The sequence below is a fragment of the Zerene cesonia genome, chromosome 7, assembly GCF_012273895.1.
Source record: "Zerene cesonia ecotype Mississippi chromosome 7, Zerene_cesonia_1.1, whole genome shotgun sequence".
Taxonomy (NCBI): domain Eukaryota; kingdom Metazoa; phylum Arthropoda; class Insecta; order Lepidoptera; family Pieridae; genus Zerene; species Zerene cesonia.
The window spans coordinates 4,459,509-4,473,882 of record NC_052108.1 but is presented as its reverse complement, the minus strand read 5'-3'; the positions used below and the strand labels follow the sequence as shown (position 1 = coordinate 4,473,882).

Sequence of the window (14,374 nt, the reverse complement as noted above, 5' to 3'; positions counted from 1 at the left end):
AAGCAATAAATAATTCCAAAACAAATGCTCTAAAATTTTTCATTACTACAACTAGAAATATTAATTTGGTATTAAATATAAGTCATGATATAATCTACGCTGACCGCACACGTGTGATAATTGCCTTGTAAATGTTAGAGTAATGAAGAATAAGAAGTAGAACAAGGTTCGTGGGCATATACATATAATTTATTGTAGCTAAAAATACAGCCAATGTCTGCGATGAAAGTATGGTGGCCCCAAATCCCGACAGATATCGGCTTCTGAACAATAGCCTACCAAGTTCATGAGCATTTGGATTATAATAAGCACAAAAAACATCTCTTCAAATTGGGACCGTATATTATTGATCGCTGGTTATATAAAAAGTGTGGAAGGCGCGCGCGGCTCAAACACTCCACACACATCGAATCATGTACGCGTATCTCGCGCTCCTCGCTGCGCTTTTGGCGGCCGCACTCGCAGCGAACCCGCGGGACCGCCTCGGATACGAGAGAGAAATAGACGCTACAAGATACAAACAAGTGGCTAAATTTCAAGATTTTATCCTCAACGAAGACTATATAAACAAACAGAAAACCAAAGCGAAACTTATAACAAAACTTAGACCTGAAGACGCGCTAGCAGCTGACAATGTCATTTTAGAATCCAATGTAGTGAAAATCGTGCGACCGCTTAGGAAATTAGAAAATGGAGAGTTAGTGAGGCAAAGGCGTGGATACAATTTAGAGAATGTGAATGTGCCAGCGAGGTATCCGTATCTCCCAGTGCCGCGTTATAATAGATTTCGTCGCTGGGGCTATTGGCCGTAAAACAAGTGCCGCGCCACCAAATGTCAAGGATGCAGTAAAGTTATTCAAACGTAGGACCCGTTGCGCCTCCAGCGCATCTCCAATGTTTGCGTGTACACACCCTTAAGACTAGTTCTGTTGTTTATATAAAGTGGCTGTGATCGAACACTCCAGGTTTTCTTTGATATTTGCTCTTTGTCAGCTATCAGCAGAGCGACTATTTAGTGATACATGTTATATTTTAGTGTAGGTATAGGTTTTAAATTTAAGAATTATACGTTAACATATTTAAAGGAATTGGTTTTATTTTAGCTTCGCAACTTCGTAAAGAATAAAATTATTTAAAAACTTTAATGAATTACACCATAAATTCCACAGTCAATAAATTATTAAATAGTTGTTGGTTACGAAATTACTGAGGCGATAATCAAGATAATAACAGATTGGAGCTTCATTTTAAGTAAAGGGTATAATTATGTTTTCATTATATCTAAGTAAGAAATATTTTACTTACTTGAATTTAAATAGATGACGAAGGCCATGCTACTTGCTCCTAATGACTCATAAGGATATTACAAAAATTGGAAATGAAGTGTTGTAATAAGTCAGTCCTGTTTGATTCATTCAACTGTATCGATGTCACAGAGTCCCAAACTATTGTTTAAAAACGGGAAAAACTGGCCAGTGTTACAGTCCAATAACATTTATGCTAATTATATAACATAAGCACTTGCATCATTAATAAATAGTATTATGAATCTTAGAATGCATTATTGCTTCCAAGGTAAACAAGCCACATACAAATTGCATACATTTAAAAAATTAACTAACGTCTATCACATAAAAACGAAGAACTTTTTACAAAAATAAATCAAATTACAAAATTACATAATAAACGTAATGAAGTAAGAAACTGCTATTTAAAATGTACAAATTCATATCAAAATTAAGTACCTACTTCCTAATCCCGATACCAATTGTCAAGGTGATCAACTCATCTAAAAAGACGAAATTATTATTTCGTTCGTCGATTGTATACTTATTATTTACTAACGTCCAAAACAGACGATAGCAAAAACAGAGTACGTGATTTAAAACTTTTTGTCAGCGTTGATCTTCAGGACAAATAAAAACCTGAGCCGAGAACATATTACAATCAAGGGCCATATTATAATGAGCTACATAATACAGAAGCAAGGCTACGCAATACTTACAAATACCAGATTATTATATAGATTTTGAAAGATAATCTAAATAGTAATAATATAGTATGGTTCTTAGTTTTTGTTATCGTAAATGTAAATGTATGGAAATATTTACAATTTGACACATTTTTTAATGCTAAATGCAAGTCGGTGGTTGGCACTTGGAACAATAAATTGAAATAAAAATTCTCTATCGTCATTTAAACAATGCACAATGGATATCAATGAAGTTTGAAAGGATAAAAAATTAATAAGCAAGTCTCCTTATTTTAATTAAAAGCCTACGCATAAAAGTACGACGCCATATTTTTTTTATTAACAAATCGCAACTTAATTAAGTTTCGGCAAGTAAATGACCTTTTGAGAGTGCATTAACACGTCAGGAGAAATGATATAGACGGTAAATTAACTCCATACGAGTCCATCAAACTGCTATGAACATAATGATAACATGTAGTGCATTTAAATATACATACATATTAACATTTATTGCGTGATTCGTTTTACATTCTTATGCATAAACATTGTACCTGCACCTTATCAGGTATTTACTGTTAATGTATTACCTGTAACGAGTCGTTAATAAATATATCAGCCGATATTTAGCGTTTGGAAACTCATCCAAGGGAAGTTGGCGAAGCGTAAGTAATGGATTGATGAAAATAGATTAAGTAATTATGTGCTCAACATCTTCGGAGTTCTTTTTGCTATGGTATAATACGAGAAATTTAATGAAGAATGATGATAAATATGTACACAGAGTACACAGAGTTCTTTCATTTGACATCAAATACGACCTAAATAGGTGGTACTTTCTCTACATACAGCGTTAAACATTCTCCTCTGTTATATAGTGCTTATTAACATCACAAAGCCTATTTATACAAGCCCTAATGAGACAAATTTAATAAACGTGGATATGATTGAAGCATCTTGTTGGATCACGTCCGTCGAGCGCGTTATTAAGCTGACAGTCTGTTGATTGTCAACTTTCAGATAGTCACTTTGAAATTGTAATTAGATTGGTGTACCCATTGAAGATTGCTCTTAAAGGTTCCTACTTATTATGATACCAAACTTACAAACAAATATATAAAAAAAACCTAGGGCATCAAATATTTATTTTAATAAATTGAAATATTTATGTATGATTATCAATACAAATTGAAAACATAAGTTAATTCATATGGGAGCTCGAAATAAGTCACGTAAAACGATGTAGTCTTGTTCGAGGCTATATTTTCTAGGAGATAACCTACCTAAGATGTCAGTGTGCTATCCGCAGCATCGAACGCAGTAAAAAGGACGTTTACCCACCGCCCTTCAACTTAAACGCAATTAGACTTGAAGTGATGTCCAACTCGAGACTCGTTTAAAAATTCTTAATATCAAATTCAGAGTTAAGCATCTTGCTCGAATCTAAATTAAATATTTAATCCCAGCCAAGTTCCAAAACCAAATAAAATAAATCGAAAAATAAAACAATGTTACCGCAGTCTAATATTTCAAGAAACGGTTTATCATTGCGGAAAATGTTTACAAATTGTATCTTAATGAAGATCCTATTAAGAAATTCTTTTATAATAATGTTGATGAATGTAATAGAATGAATCTATGAGTTTGATGCACGTATCTTTGTAAGAACGAATGTAAAAGCTGATGTTGGATCAGGAAATCACGATCTAAAATCTCACTAATATAGTTTATTGCTATGCCTAACACCTCGGTTCGTGCTAATTATTAAAGTGCGCACGCATATTTCGTTAAACGTGTCTATTGTATGTCATACTGCTTGGGCAATACAAAAAATGGATAAATACTAAATACAATATATGTATATTTTATAAAGGACTCATGGACAATTAAAGTAAACTAATTTTGAAAGTAAATTAATTTTAACAATAAAATAAAGATTTCACTACACTTTATGTTTGTAACTTTCATTCTATTAACTTATTAAATGGCAATGTAATAGATTCTTTATGGTACGATAATATCTGCAATTTATTTAAAACTAGCACACTTCTTCATTTACTTGTTCTCGCTCAAAGTGTTTTAAAGCCGATATGTTATTATAGAAGCAACAGCGTCTGTACGATTACAAACAATAAACATAAAATGAATATTTGTAAATCGGTCACATTTCATACGTTCAGCATCTTGAAGTTTCTTATTTACAAATAAAATCATATACGTATATTTCTTAACAAAATAGTGTTATTTCCGCGTTTAGATAAAAAATCATGAATAAAATTAATTTTACGAGGCATTTTATCGATGTCATGACAAGAATAATCTTTATTATCGATTAAGTTTCTGACTAAGATATAACTAAAAACCACTAAATATCTGCAAGGATAATACTTTTAAAGAATCATTAATTAATTTACGTCAACATTACGAATTTAGATATTTTCTATCTCTCTAAAGTAACATGATATACTAAAAAGTATGCATGTATAATAAAATCTAATGAGTCAGGAGATATGTATCACTTCACTAATCGTTAAGCCCACATGAACCAACACGAAGAGATTCATTAGCATTAATGATCGCGCGTTGGGTTTCATAGACTAAGAAAATTATCTGTCAATACTTCAAAGAGAACAGCGTGTACAGTTATGTACCTATTGAAGATGAGATAGCAATTGACTGCCCCACTGACACTTTCATTGTGTCGTATGTGAGTACATTCACTACGTACCGTTATTAAGCCTCGATAGGTTAACTATACATGTATTTTATCTTGGCTGCGATGCCAATCGCCAGTCCAGGATCATTGTTGACTTAATAAGCAAACAGTAGAATGTAGTAACACATATAATATAATACAATGTAAGTGAATAAAAGTTTGCATCAGGAAATAGGATTCTAAAACAATGTACATGTCAAATTGGTCATAAATTGTTAAAATCTGGATAATATCCAATAATCAATAAAATAAATGTAAGCGTTTATTATACACTTTAATATAAAATATCAAATGGAAACAAAAAGTCAAATACCCAGAATAATGCGAAAAGCGGGAGATAGAAAAATGCATTTGTTTATTTGGTGTGACGTTCGGTGGATCTCGTGGAATTTCTCTATTGTGCCGAAAATGCGTTGTCTCATGTCTGTGTGCGCTTTCTGATTAAAACCACAGAATCTATATTAGTTCCGAATTTTTTTTAATATAAATTGCTTGTTAACTTTATTAATTTAATTTTGATGTCAATATGATATATTTATTTTTACATACACGCTTGAATTGGAAACCAATTTAAAGCCTTCACGTCGCCAGTAATACCAGGGTATTGAGTGTTGACGGGACAAGCAATAAAACAAGCCGAAATATCGGCACTGCCAACGCGGACTGTTACACGTGATCTTTTTACAGATACGACGAACCTCATTTACACATAAGATCGAATATGAGACGAAACTGAATTAAAATTAATGATTAATAATGCAATGTACTGTAACACATAAATATGGCCATGTGCTATCATTTTTAATAGTAGGTATCAATGAGAATAAAAACTCAGATCCTAAAGTTCGACGAGATGTGATATCTATCAACCCGCGCTTGGCCAGCGTGGTGAATTACGGCCTCAACCCTCAAAGGAGGCCTATGTCTCAGCAGTGAGAACATATATGGGCTGATGATGATGATAATCATCGTCACTTTGAATACCACATACCCAATTACAAACCATTAGCTAAACATTGATTTAATACAGGAAAATATATTTGCATACTCTGTTTAAAATCAGAGTTACAATTATTTTTTATTTTATAATTACGTTTTCTATACATGTATCTGGCAATGGCATATAATTCCAGAAATATATGCTTCTCTTATATATGACAATTCAATAAAAATTCCTCACATTTAAACTTAAATTGCATAAATATTAAGCCAGACATAATATTACCCTATTCAAATTCGGTCCATTGTAATGATCAGAAAAATTCGTCAAACTGACAAACTTCGGATGGTGTTATTTTAATATCAAACCGTCATAAAAAGAATGAAATGTACCGTCTTCCAATCCGATCCGAAGCCCATCATACTTATACCTATATAATTGAAAAGTATAAAGCTCTTAATAACCAGTTAGATGTTGCATAAGTTTGGGTGCATTTCGACTGCGAAAACCGGTATATAAGTACAACGACCCAACGTTTTTAAAAACGTTTTATATTATAGGATGGACTTATAGCTCTTAACATATATATATTTATATTGTGTTTTGGCTGTGTGGTACGAATATGTTTTATTAAAATGACATTCTAAAATAAATGACATAAATGTGATCATTCGAAAATATCCCAATATAACAGTGTAATGGTCTTAAGCTTCATCAAGCTCAAGTCATGGTTAACGGTATTTTCTTGAGAATAATATGAACGCTAGAAACAAATTTGTTACAGCAATTTTACGACATTACGTACTCTTTAAGCCATTGTCCTTGTTTTCATAAATTCTATTGTCTAGAAACAAACTAACAAAAATTGTGCCAAGATCATTCTTAATAAAAAGTCGAGCTAAATGTGTATAATGAGTTTAAATTAGTATTCTATGAAATAACTAAAAATATTTTTAACCCGAAAATAAGGGTGTTATAAGTTTTACGCTATTATCCTTCTGTCTGTGCTATCAAGCTCCCAAACGGATGATTTCGATACGTTTTTTTCATTTGAAAGCCAGTTTCCTGTTCGGTAAAATCGGTCAAGATGGTGGGCGGCACAAAATGTCGGATTGAATATTTTTCACAGCTTCCCCAATATGATGTATATCAAGTGTAAAGAGTTCATTAGTAAGATATTTATTATACAAGATTGCCAAGACTACAAAATGGGTTTTTTAAATATATTGTAATAAATGCTCAAATTTTGTAGCAAAAAATACATTAATATTTTAAATATTTGTCAAGTCTTCTTTTTTTGTTTTTAATGAATGTTTGTACTATACAAAACTTAAGCCATGGAAAAAGGACAAAGTTATTTTACATAATAATCTCCATAGAATTATGCAATCTAGGTAAGTGTGGGAGTCATGCATGCTTCGGCACGAAATAGGCCAGCTCGCACCGGGATCTAGCTATCACACCCCCACAAAATACAAGCATGAAACAGTAATATGCTACTGATTCCTTTGGTGAGTGGAGGAGCCAAACTCCATTTCTTTATTCTTGTCGTCAATCCTTTCCTTATACTTTACACCTCAAAAGCGGCAACTTGTACGCATGGTGATCGTTTACCATCAGGTTAATCACCGGCCCAGTTGCCCGCTATAATATATATAAAAAAAATCACTTCTAAACGATTTGTTCCAGTATTTGATGAAAACATTTTGTTACACCACATTAATTTCAAAGCGTATGATGTAATACAAATATAAAATTACTATTAAACATTTTTGTTTATTTCTATTGTTATTAATTACTTTATCAGAGGCAGTATAGGGGCAGCAGCAGAAATCTATATTAATTAAGATAGAAATATATCGTCTTGTACACAAATGCGTATTATACAAGGAAGCAATACCAGTATACAATGCCAGTTAAAATCTAACTAAACAGCTTATAGGCAATGTTAAGCCCTACCATGAAAAGCTTCCAAGCGTCCATGGTCAATCAACGTACACGAATCACGAGTAAAAAGAAAAATTAGATATTCCCATGTCTCTATTCGAATCACAAAAGGCAGCGGTCTGCAAACCTCAAATGAAGCAAATAATGGAAAAATTTATAACTCGATACGTTGTGAGTAACTGTGGAACACACGTCCAATCGCTGCACTATAAAAGTTTAGTTTAGTAAAATAGTAAGTTACATTTTAAAATAACACATGTATAGTGTGTAAAGGTGTAATTTACTGTTAAATACATTACATTAATAGATGCAAATATTGACAAGATATATTTTTTTAATTAAACAAATGTTTATTTTTAAGGACATTGAATTTATAATATACATAGTTCCGTTTAACAATGCAATGTTAAAGGGAACTTTAATTACGGCGTCATTTGATTATTGGCAAGATAGTTTTTATCCAGGATAACAGAGCGTTCATAGAAAGTCAGAAATGAATTAAAAATTTATCCACGTGCCTCAAACGTCGTTAGCAATAACGTTAATGACTTCCGAGTCTCTGAATTATAAACACGTTCTTTTTATTGATAAAATCTCTTAAAACATATTAAGCAACGTATAACACTAACACTATACCCGTGCAAAATTCAAGCAACATTATGCTATAAAGGAAAATAAAAAAGCTTTTACATTAGGAAAAACGTTTTCGTATCAAAGAACTTTCACGTCATCGGGGAATTGAATTCTGCCCGAGGAAGAGATTTATAAATGTTGAATCTTAAAAAATCGTCTACATAAAATTGAAGTACTTACGGGCAGCGGGAATGGGCCGGGTCGGTTCTGAGCGAGTGGCGCAAATTGTCCTCTGGCTTCAGGGGCTGGAGCTGGCATTGGGGGCCTTTCTGGTTGAGGTCTGATTGGGAGACGGACTGGGCCCGAGAGTGGGAAGGCGAACACTTGCGATTGGGGATCAGGGAACATTGGCATTGGTCTGAAACAAACACCTAATATAAGAATATGCTCGTAAGTATTGCATAGGTCGATGATAATGCAGTTTCTCTTTGTTAATGTACAATTTTACTCAAGTGTGTGAAGATCAATATTATGGTATTTAAGAAGTGTAGTCGTGTACATATAAATGACTTGCTAATAATTCTTATCTCATAAACTCAATCAGATTCATAATTACGTTTTATGCAAAAGATAATTTATAGTAACCCAGTAACAAGTAGGTACTGTGATTACAAATAACTTAGTAATGATATAACTCTCAATATAATTTTCGAATGTTCCTTTTTTATAGAACTTTACCAGACTAAATAAAAATCAAGAAAAGTTTTACTTTAACTATTGTTTATTCTTTTTAATTAGTTGTAAGAAATCGAAAGTATTGAATTTAAACAAAAAACAATTTTAATGAATACATAATGTTTGTACATAAGATAAATAAAGAGGTTATAAACTCGAGCTGCAGTTTATACGATGCTAGTTTATGGATGATGTTGGCACATAACTTCGTTGAAGGCAAACTCGATCCTTTGGCATTTCAAAAACAACTTTCCCCATGAAAATTTTATGAGGATCAAACTTCGTTCGTATTTTTCTAATATAAACAACTATTACATGTTTAATATATTGAATATCAACGATATCATAATTTGGTCCATATTCTTTTCCTTTTCCTTACCCTCCCCAGTCCTTTCCTTCACTCCCTCTACTACTCCTTTTTTTATACCTAATCCACAAAAGTTAGCAATCCATTTACAGAAGCATAAGGCAAATGACTTCTAACTGTGTGGGCGGGCGGGGGTTCAATAGTCGCTTACTATCTGGTGTCCTTTGCGAACTATTACATAACAAATAAAGAAATAAGAAAAACATCATCATTTGCTTTCAGTTTATGAAATATATGCATCGTCTTTAATGAGTGGCAGTTAATTTACTTCAATGTGTCAGCAGCTTATCGATATAATAATTAGATAACGAGAAAATAATATCAAAATTGATTATTTAACGACTTTGTCCATTTAGCCTCTTACTAATTGTCACGCAATAATTTATCATAGAAAATACACATTCCTTTGTCATTAAAACGTATTCAAAAACAACAAAACAACCTCACATTATGTAACATAATTGAAAACATTCAAGTGAAACAAGCCGAGAGCCGAATTGAATTACAAATAAACAGCAAAAATTTGTAAGCCCGTGGAGAATATATAATCGCTAAGTCCCTAGAAACAAATCCCCTGTAAACTCTTTTATCTATTTTCAGTACAACACTTACAAAAGCTTACGTTGTGTTCAATATTTCTTTTCTAAGGTAAAAATTTTTTCTTTTAAGGAGAGATGGTACTTAGTTATATAATATATTTTGTTATATCTCAGCAATCTACAGTTTATCCACACACCATGAACTGTTCATATTAATTTTATTGTTATTTGATTTATTTATTTGACTTCTTATACACTAAATGATCTAGATAAATTGGTAAAAACTACCCACTAACAGAATATAATATATATTAAATCTCATGATATGCTGGATTATATAAATAGAGATATCGACACCTTTGTGTATAGTATTAGATATAGTAATGTATTTAGCCAACACGTGTTTTGAGATTAATTCAATAAACTTTAGAGGAAATTAAAACATGATATAGGCATTTAGCTCGTATGAAATTACAAAACAAAATTAATACATTCTTACGTAACCTAAATGAAAACTAATGTTAAAGACATGATATTTGCTATCCAGAATATATGTTTAAATTTGTTGTAAAAACTTCAATCTCTAATTCACTCGAATGAAGTTGCCATCAGGTTCGTTCAAAAACGTACGACGAAGGAATCTTATTTATAAAATATATTATTTCATTCACCTTTGTATAGATTCAAACGTACCTTTCATCACCGCCGTGGCATATGATAGCAATACGTTCGGCCTGAGCGGCGCGGGGGGCGAATGCTCCGAGAATGTTGAAGGGGAAACGCCTTTCCATTGGATCTTCCCGACGCCTTTCTACTACGCAGTTCATGCGGCCCCTGAAATAATACCATTTATGTTCAAATATGGAATTGATTCAAAGAATACAGATATAAACACTAAAATTCTCGTTTTGTTGAAAATTTGACCGAACCTAAAAACCAGGCAAAAAATTTAAAATTTAAGAACGAAAATTGTGTACTTTCAAAAACCATGAGCGCTTATATTTCTTGTGTGACTATGTGTATATTTTATAAAAGGACCGTATTTAAAAACAGCATGTATCTTATTCAGTAAGCACGAAAAAACACACATAAAAAAGAAAAAACAGAAAAACCTGGCAACGAAATTTACGCTCGAATAAGAAATTCTACCCTGCCTAAAATTATAATACTTTTACCGATACCTCATAAATATGAAATTATGATAAGTAGTTAGCAATTAAATTACGCTGAAGAATTAAACAAAAGTACAAACCTAACACGAACCGCTTAATTAAATAGAAAAATATAACAAATCATTTATAAAGCATTAAATATTCATTCACATATATATTTAAACAATAATGACTTGAGTTGTTTTAAGATAAAAACGTGCGGATCAATTAATATGTTATAACTTAATTATCAAAACTAAATTCTCATACATCCCACAAGTTACTTTATTTCTATGCAAATCGATAAGGATGGAGACTAAATTTTTGTCATTTTGTGTAATTTTGTAGTATTCCTGTTTAATTAGCAGTTTAGACAAAACAAAACAAACGGTTCTTCAAAACCCCTTCTCGCGCTTAAGTATCTAACATTATCCAGAATATATGGTTAAATAGATAACGAAACGTAAAGAAACTGTATATGAATATGGTAAATTCTTTAGAGCCGGAATATGAAAATAGATCAATTTATGTTATTCCAACTAGACTTGAGTTAAGACGTTCAAGATTTGGTATTTAATAAAGATTGCCGAAATATTATCGTTCTTAAATCATACAAAAAGAGTTCTGTAAGTCAACTACTTAATTCGTTGCAACATAATTGTAACATTATTCATTGTAATACACATGATTTTGTTTACAAACCTTGATTTTTACCTTCTCTAGAACATTTAAACCTTGGGTCTTGCCGTGTTTGGTTCAATGCAATCTAAGGCCGCGCACGTAAATAATTATTGTCAATTGGGCAAAAAATGTAGTAGAAAAGGAAACAGCAAATGTTTGACCCAATTTCCAATTTCCACTGCATCATCATTTAAAGGATTCCGTTCCATCCATCTTATCTTTTATATGTTTCAGAATATCATTTGTTTGTCAGATTGTGTTTGGCTCTTTATTAGACTAATAAATGGTTAAACCTATAATCCTTTCATTAGTCTACTAAAGTTATGAAAATGTGACGAATAGATAGTTCTGTAAAAACTCACTTTTGATTATTATTGGCGAGGAAGGCTCCAGCGAGCTCATCAAGGTCGAACTGGACTGGTAACTTGAAAAGAGGTCTGATGATGTCATCTTCTTCGTCTTCTCCCGAGCTCTCAGACTCTGAGCTTTCATCACTTGTAGGCTCTGGTTTCGAGTTGTCGTCATCAATTTTCTGAAATAAATATTAAATGAGCAACTGTAAAATAAAAGCTTTGACTACGTTATAATTCTTTGATATAAGATATTTATTACAATCATCTTTTCAAATAGACAAATAACCTCACCGTACAAAATTTTAACTGAAACTCAAACTCAGATTTATTTATTCAATTAGACTTCGTATCTTATTCTATTCAAATGTTTGGCACTTTTGAATCGTCATAACACATTATTAACATTTATCACCGGTTTGGAAAGTAGTTTATACAGAGAAGAGCAGACTCTGAGAAAATCTGTAATTGGTCTTTTCCAATTATATCCATATTACATTTTAATACATAAATAACATAAATACATAATAATAATTCCAAAGAGCTGCCTGTGATTCTTAAGCGACTACATTTTATGGGTTTTTATCTTCCAAATATTCATTAACGATATAGTAGGCTCTCTGAACCTATACATCCTACTTATATTATAAACTAGCTGCGCCCCGCGGTTTCACCCGCGTAAGTTCATATCCCGTAGGAATTCGCATTTATAATATTAGTGGGATGCGAGAGTTTGTAAGGATGTGTGTGTGTTTGTTGCTCTTTCACGCAAAAACTACTGAACCGATTGCAATTAATTTGGTACTTAGACAGCTGGACAACTGGAATAATATATAAAATGCAAGACTTATCCCGATATTCCTACGGGATACGGACTTACGCGGGTGAAACCGCGGGGTGCAGCTAGTTTTTTATAAAGGTTTAAAATATAGCACTACTAAACTCTTGAATACTAAGGAATTCAATCTTAAAAGCATAAACCTTGTCCCTGTACATGAATTTTTTACTTAAGAAACCCGAAAATAATTCATCTGTAGTCAAAATTTATTATTTCTGAAATATATATTTTAAGTTTGTTATTACTCTACTATTGAAACTTTTGTCATACACATCATAACAGACTTCATTAAATATGTACAGGAAACGGTAATGATGATCAGGAAATAACGAGACAATTATTAAAATAAAAGTATATAATTATTAGATTATAATATCAAAAAAATTTGCTAGAAAAGCTAAAAATTTGCTAAAAAACATAGGCTATAAGAGTCTAAATACGATCAGAGTGAAAGGTTTTTTTGAGAGGTATTATTGCATGACGTGTAACTTCCATGAGATATAACAATAATGTACTTTATATACACAAAACATGCTAAATATGTTGTATTCTTACAAATGTCAAAATAACACATAATTTTAGGTAGTTATCCATTTATGCACAAGCGTTCCCAGCCAAGCACAATAGAGCGTAATTTGACAGAATCACACGCCAGTGCAATAGCATAGACTTTATCTACCCGTATAAAATAAGGTTTTTAATGCCTTTTTTACGATTGTATGTGGGTAGTTTTTAACATATAGCCAGATTATTATTTTAAGGGTCGTCCCTCTCATCAATCATAGATATTGTTATGTTCTTGATGAAAATCTAGTGTATGAAACATGGATATCTCGTTCTGTGCTGTTTACTTGGCACAATGCGTTCGGACATCCTGCTGGAGACAATGCGCCGCGCACCATTGTTCCACTGCCCTCCGTTTATAAATATTATTACTTACACTCCACTAGTTTATTCATTTTTTGACCCGTTGGAATGTCAATGGGCTATTCTTTTCGAAATCTATTATGTTTGTTTGTAAGACACAAAACCATTAATTCATTTAACCTTCACGGACACAGGACAAAGCAAGAATTCTACAGCTTATATTTTATTACTGTACATATGCTGCCAAATATAATCAAAATCTTGTGCAATTGTTTTCGCGTGAAAGAGTAGGCAACATCCATACTTTCTTACAAACTTTTAATATCAGCAGAATAACTGTTAGCAAAACATTTAATTTAATTAAATAAAAGTATCATCATATTGGAAGTACCAAAATAACATTCTTATGAGAAAATATTTTTCCAATTGGCATCAGCAAGTACCAACAATGTTGACTTATATTAAGCTCCTGTTAAGTCTGAGAACTTTCTAAATTGATGCAAAAACTTTCTGTACATAATTTCAAGTTTAATTTCCAATATTGGGAAATTATCTGACGCCAAATGTACTTTGTCGTAAATTTTACTTCGGACCTGTTATGACATTAAGAATATGTATATTTTGAACGTAAACGAACATCGAAGAAGTAATCTAATATATAAAATTCTCGTGTCACAGTTTTCGTTGCCATACTCCTG

The 14,374-nt window shown here is 32.1% G+C and overlaps 2 protein-coding genes across 4 annotated transcripts in view; one reads left to right on the top strand and one right to left on the bottom strand.

Moving 5' to 3' along the window:
* Positions 1-14,374, bottom strand: part of LOC119840899 — a 40,199-nt gene that overhangs the window by 11,056 nt on the left and 14,769 nt on the right. For all 3 annotated transcript variants that reach the window (XM_038367674.1, XM_038367673.1, XM_038367675.1), the window contains exons 4-6: positions 11,984-12,153; positions 10,483-10,623; positions 8,389-8,566 (exon numbers count right to left, since the gene is read on the bottom strand). In XM_038367674.1, coding sequence (XP_038223602.1) covers positions 8,389-8,566; positions 10,483-10,623; positions 11,984-12,153 — 489 coding nt within the window. The remainder of the gene's footprint in view (positions 1-8,388; positions 8,567-10,482; positions 10,624-11,983; positions 12,154-14,374) is intronic.
* Positions 361-957, top strand: LOC119840901. The gene has a single exon (XM_038367676.1). It carries the CDS (start codon positions 414-416, stop codon positions 810-812), a length of 399 nt encoding a protein of 132 aa, XP_038223604.1. The 5' UTR covers positions 361-413; the 3' UTR covers positions 813-957.

Coding starts and splice junctions, on each gene's coding strand:
- LOC119840901 (XM_038367676.1), top strand. CDS start 414: ATGTACGCGTATCTCGCGCTCCTCGCTGCGCTTTTGGCGGCCGCACTC.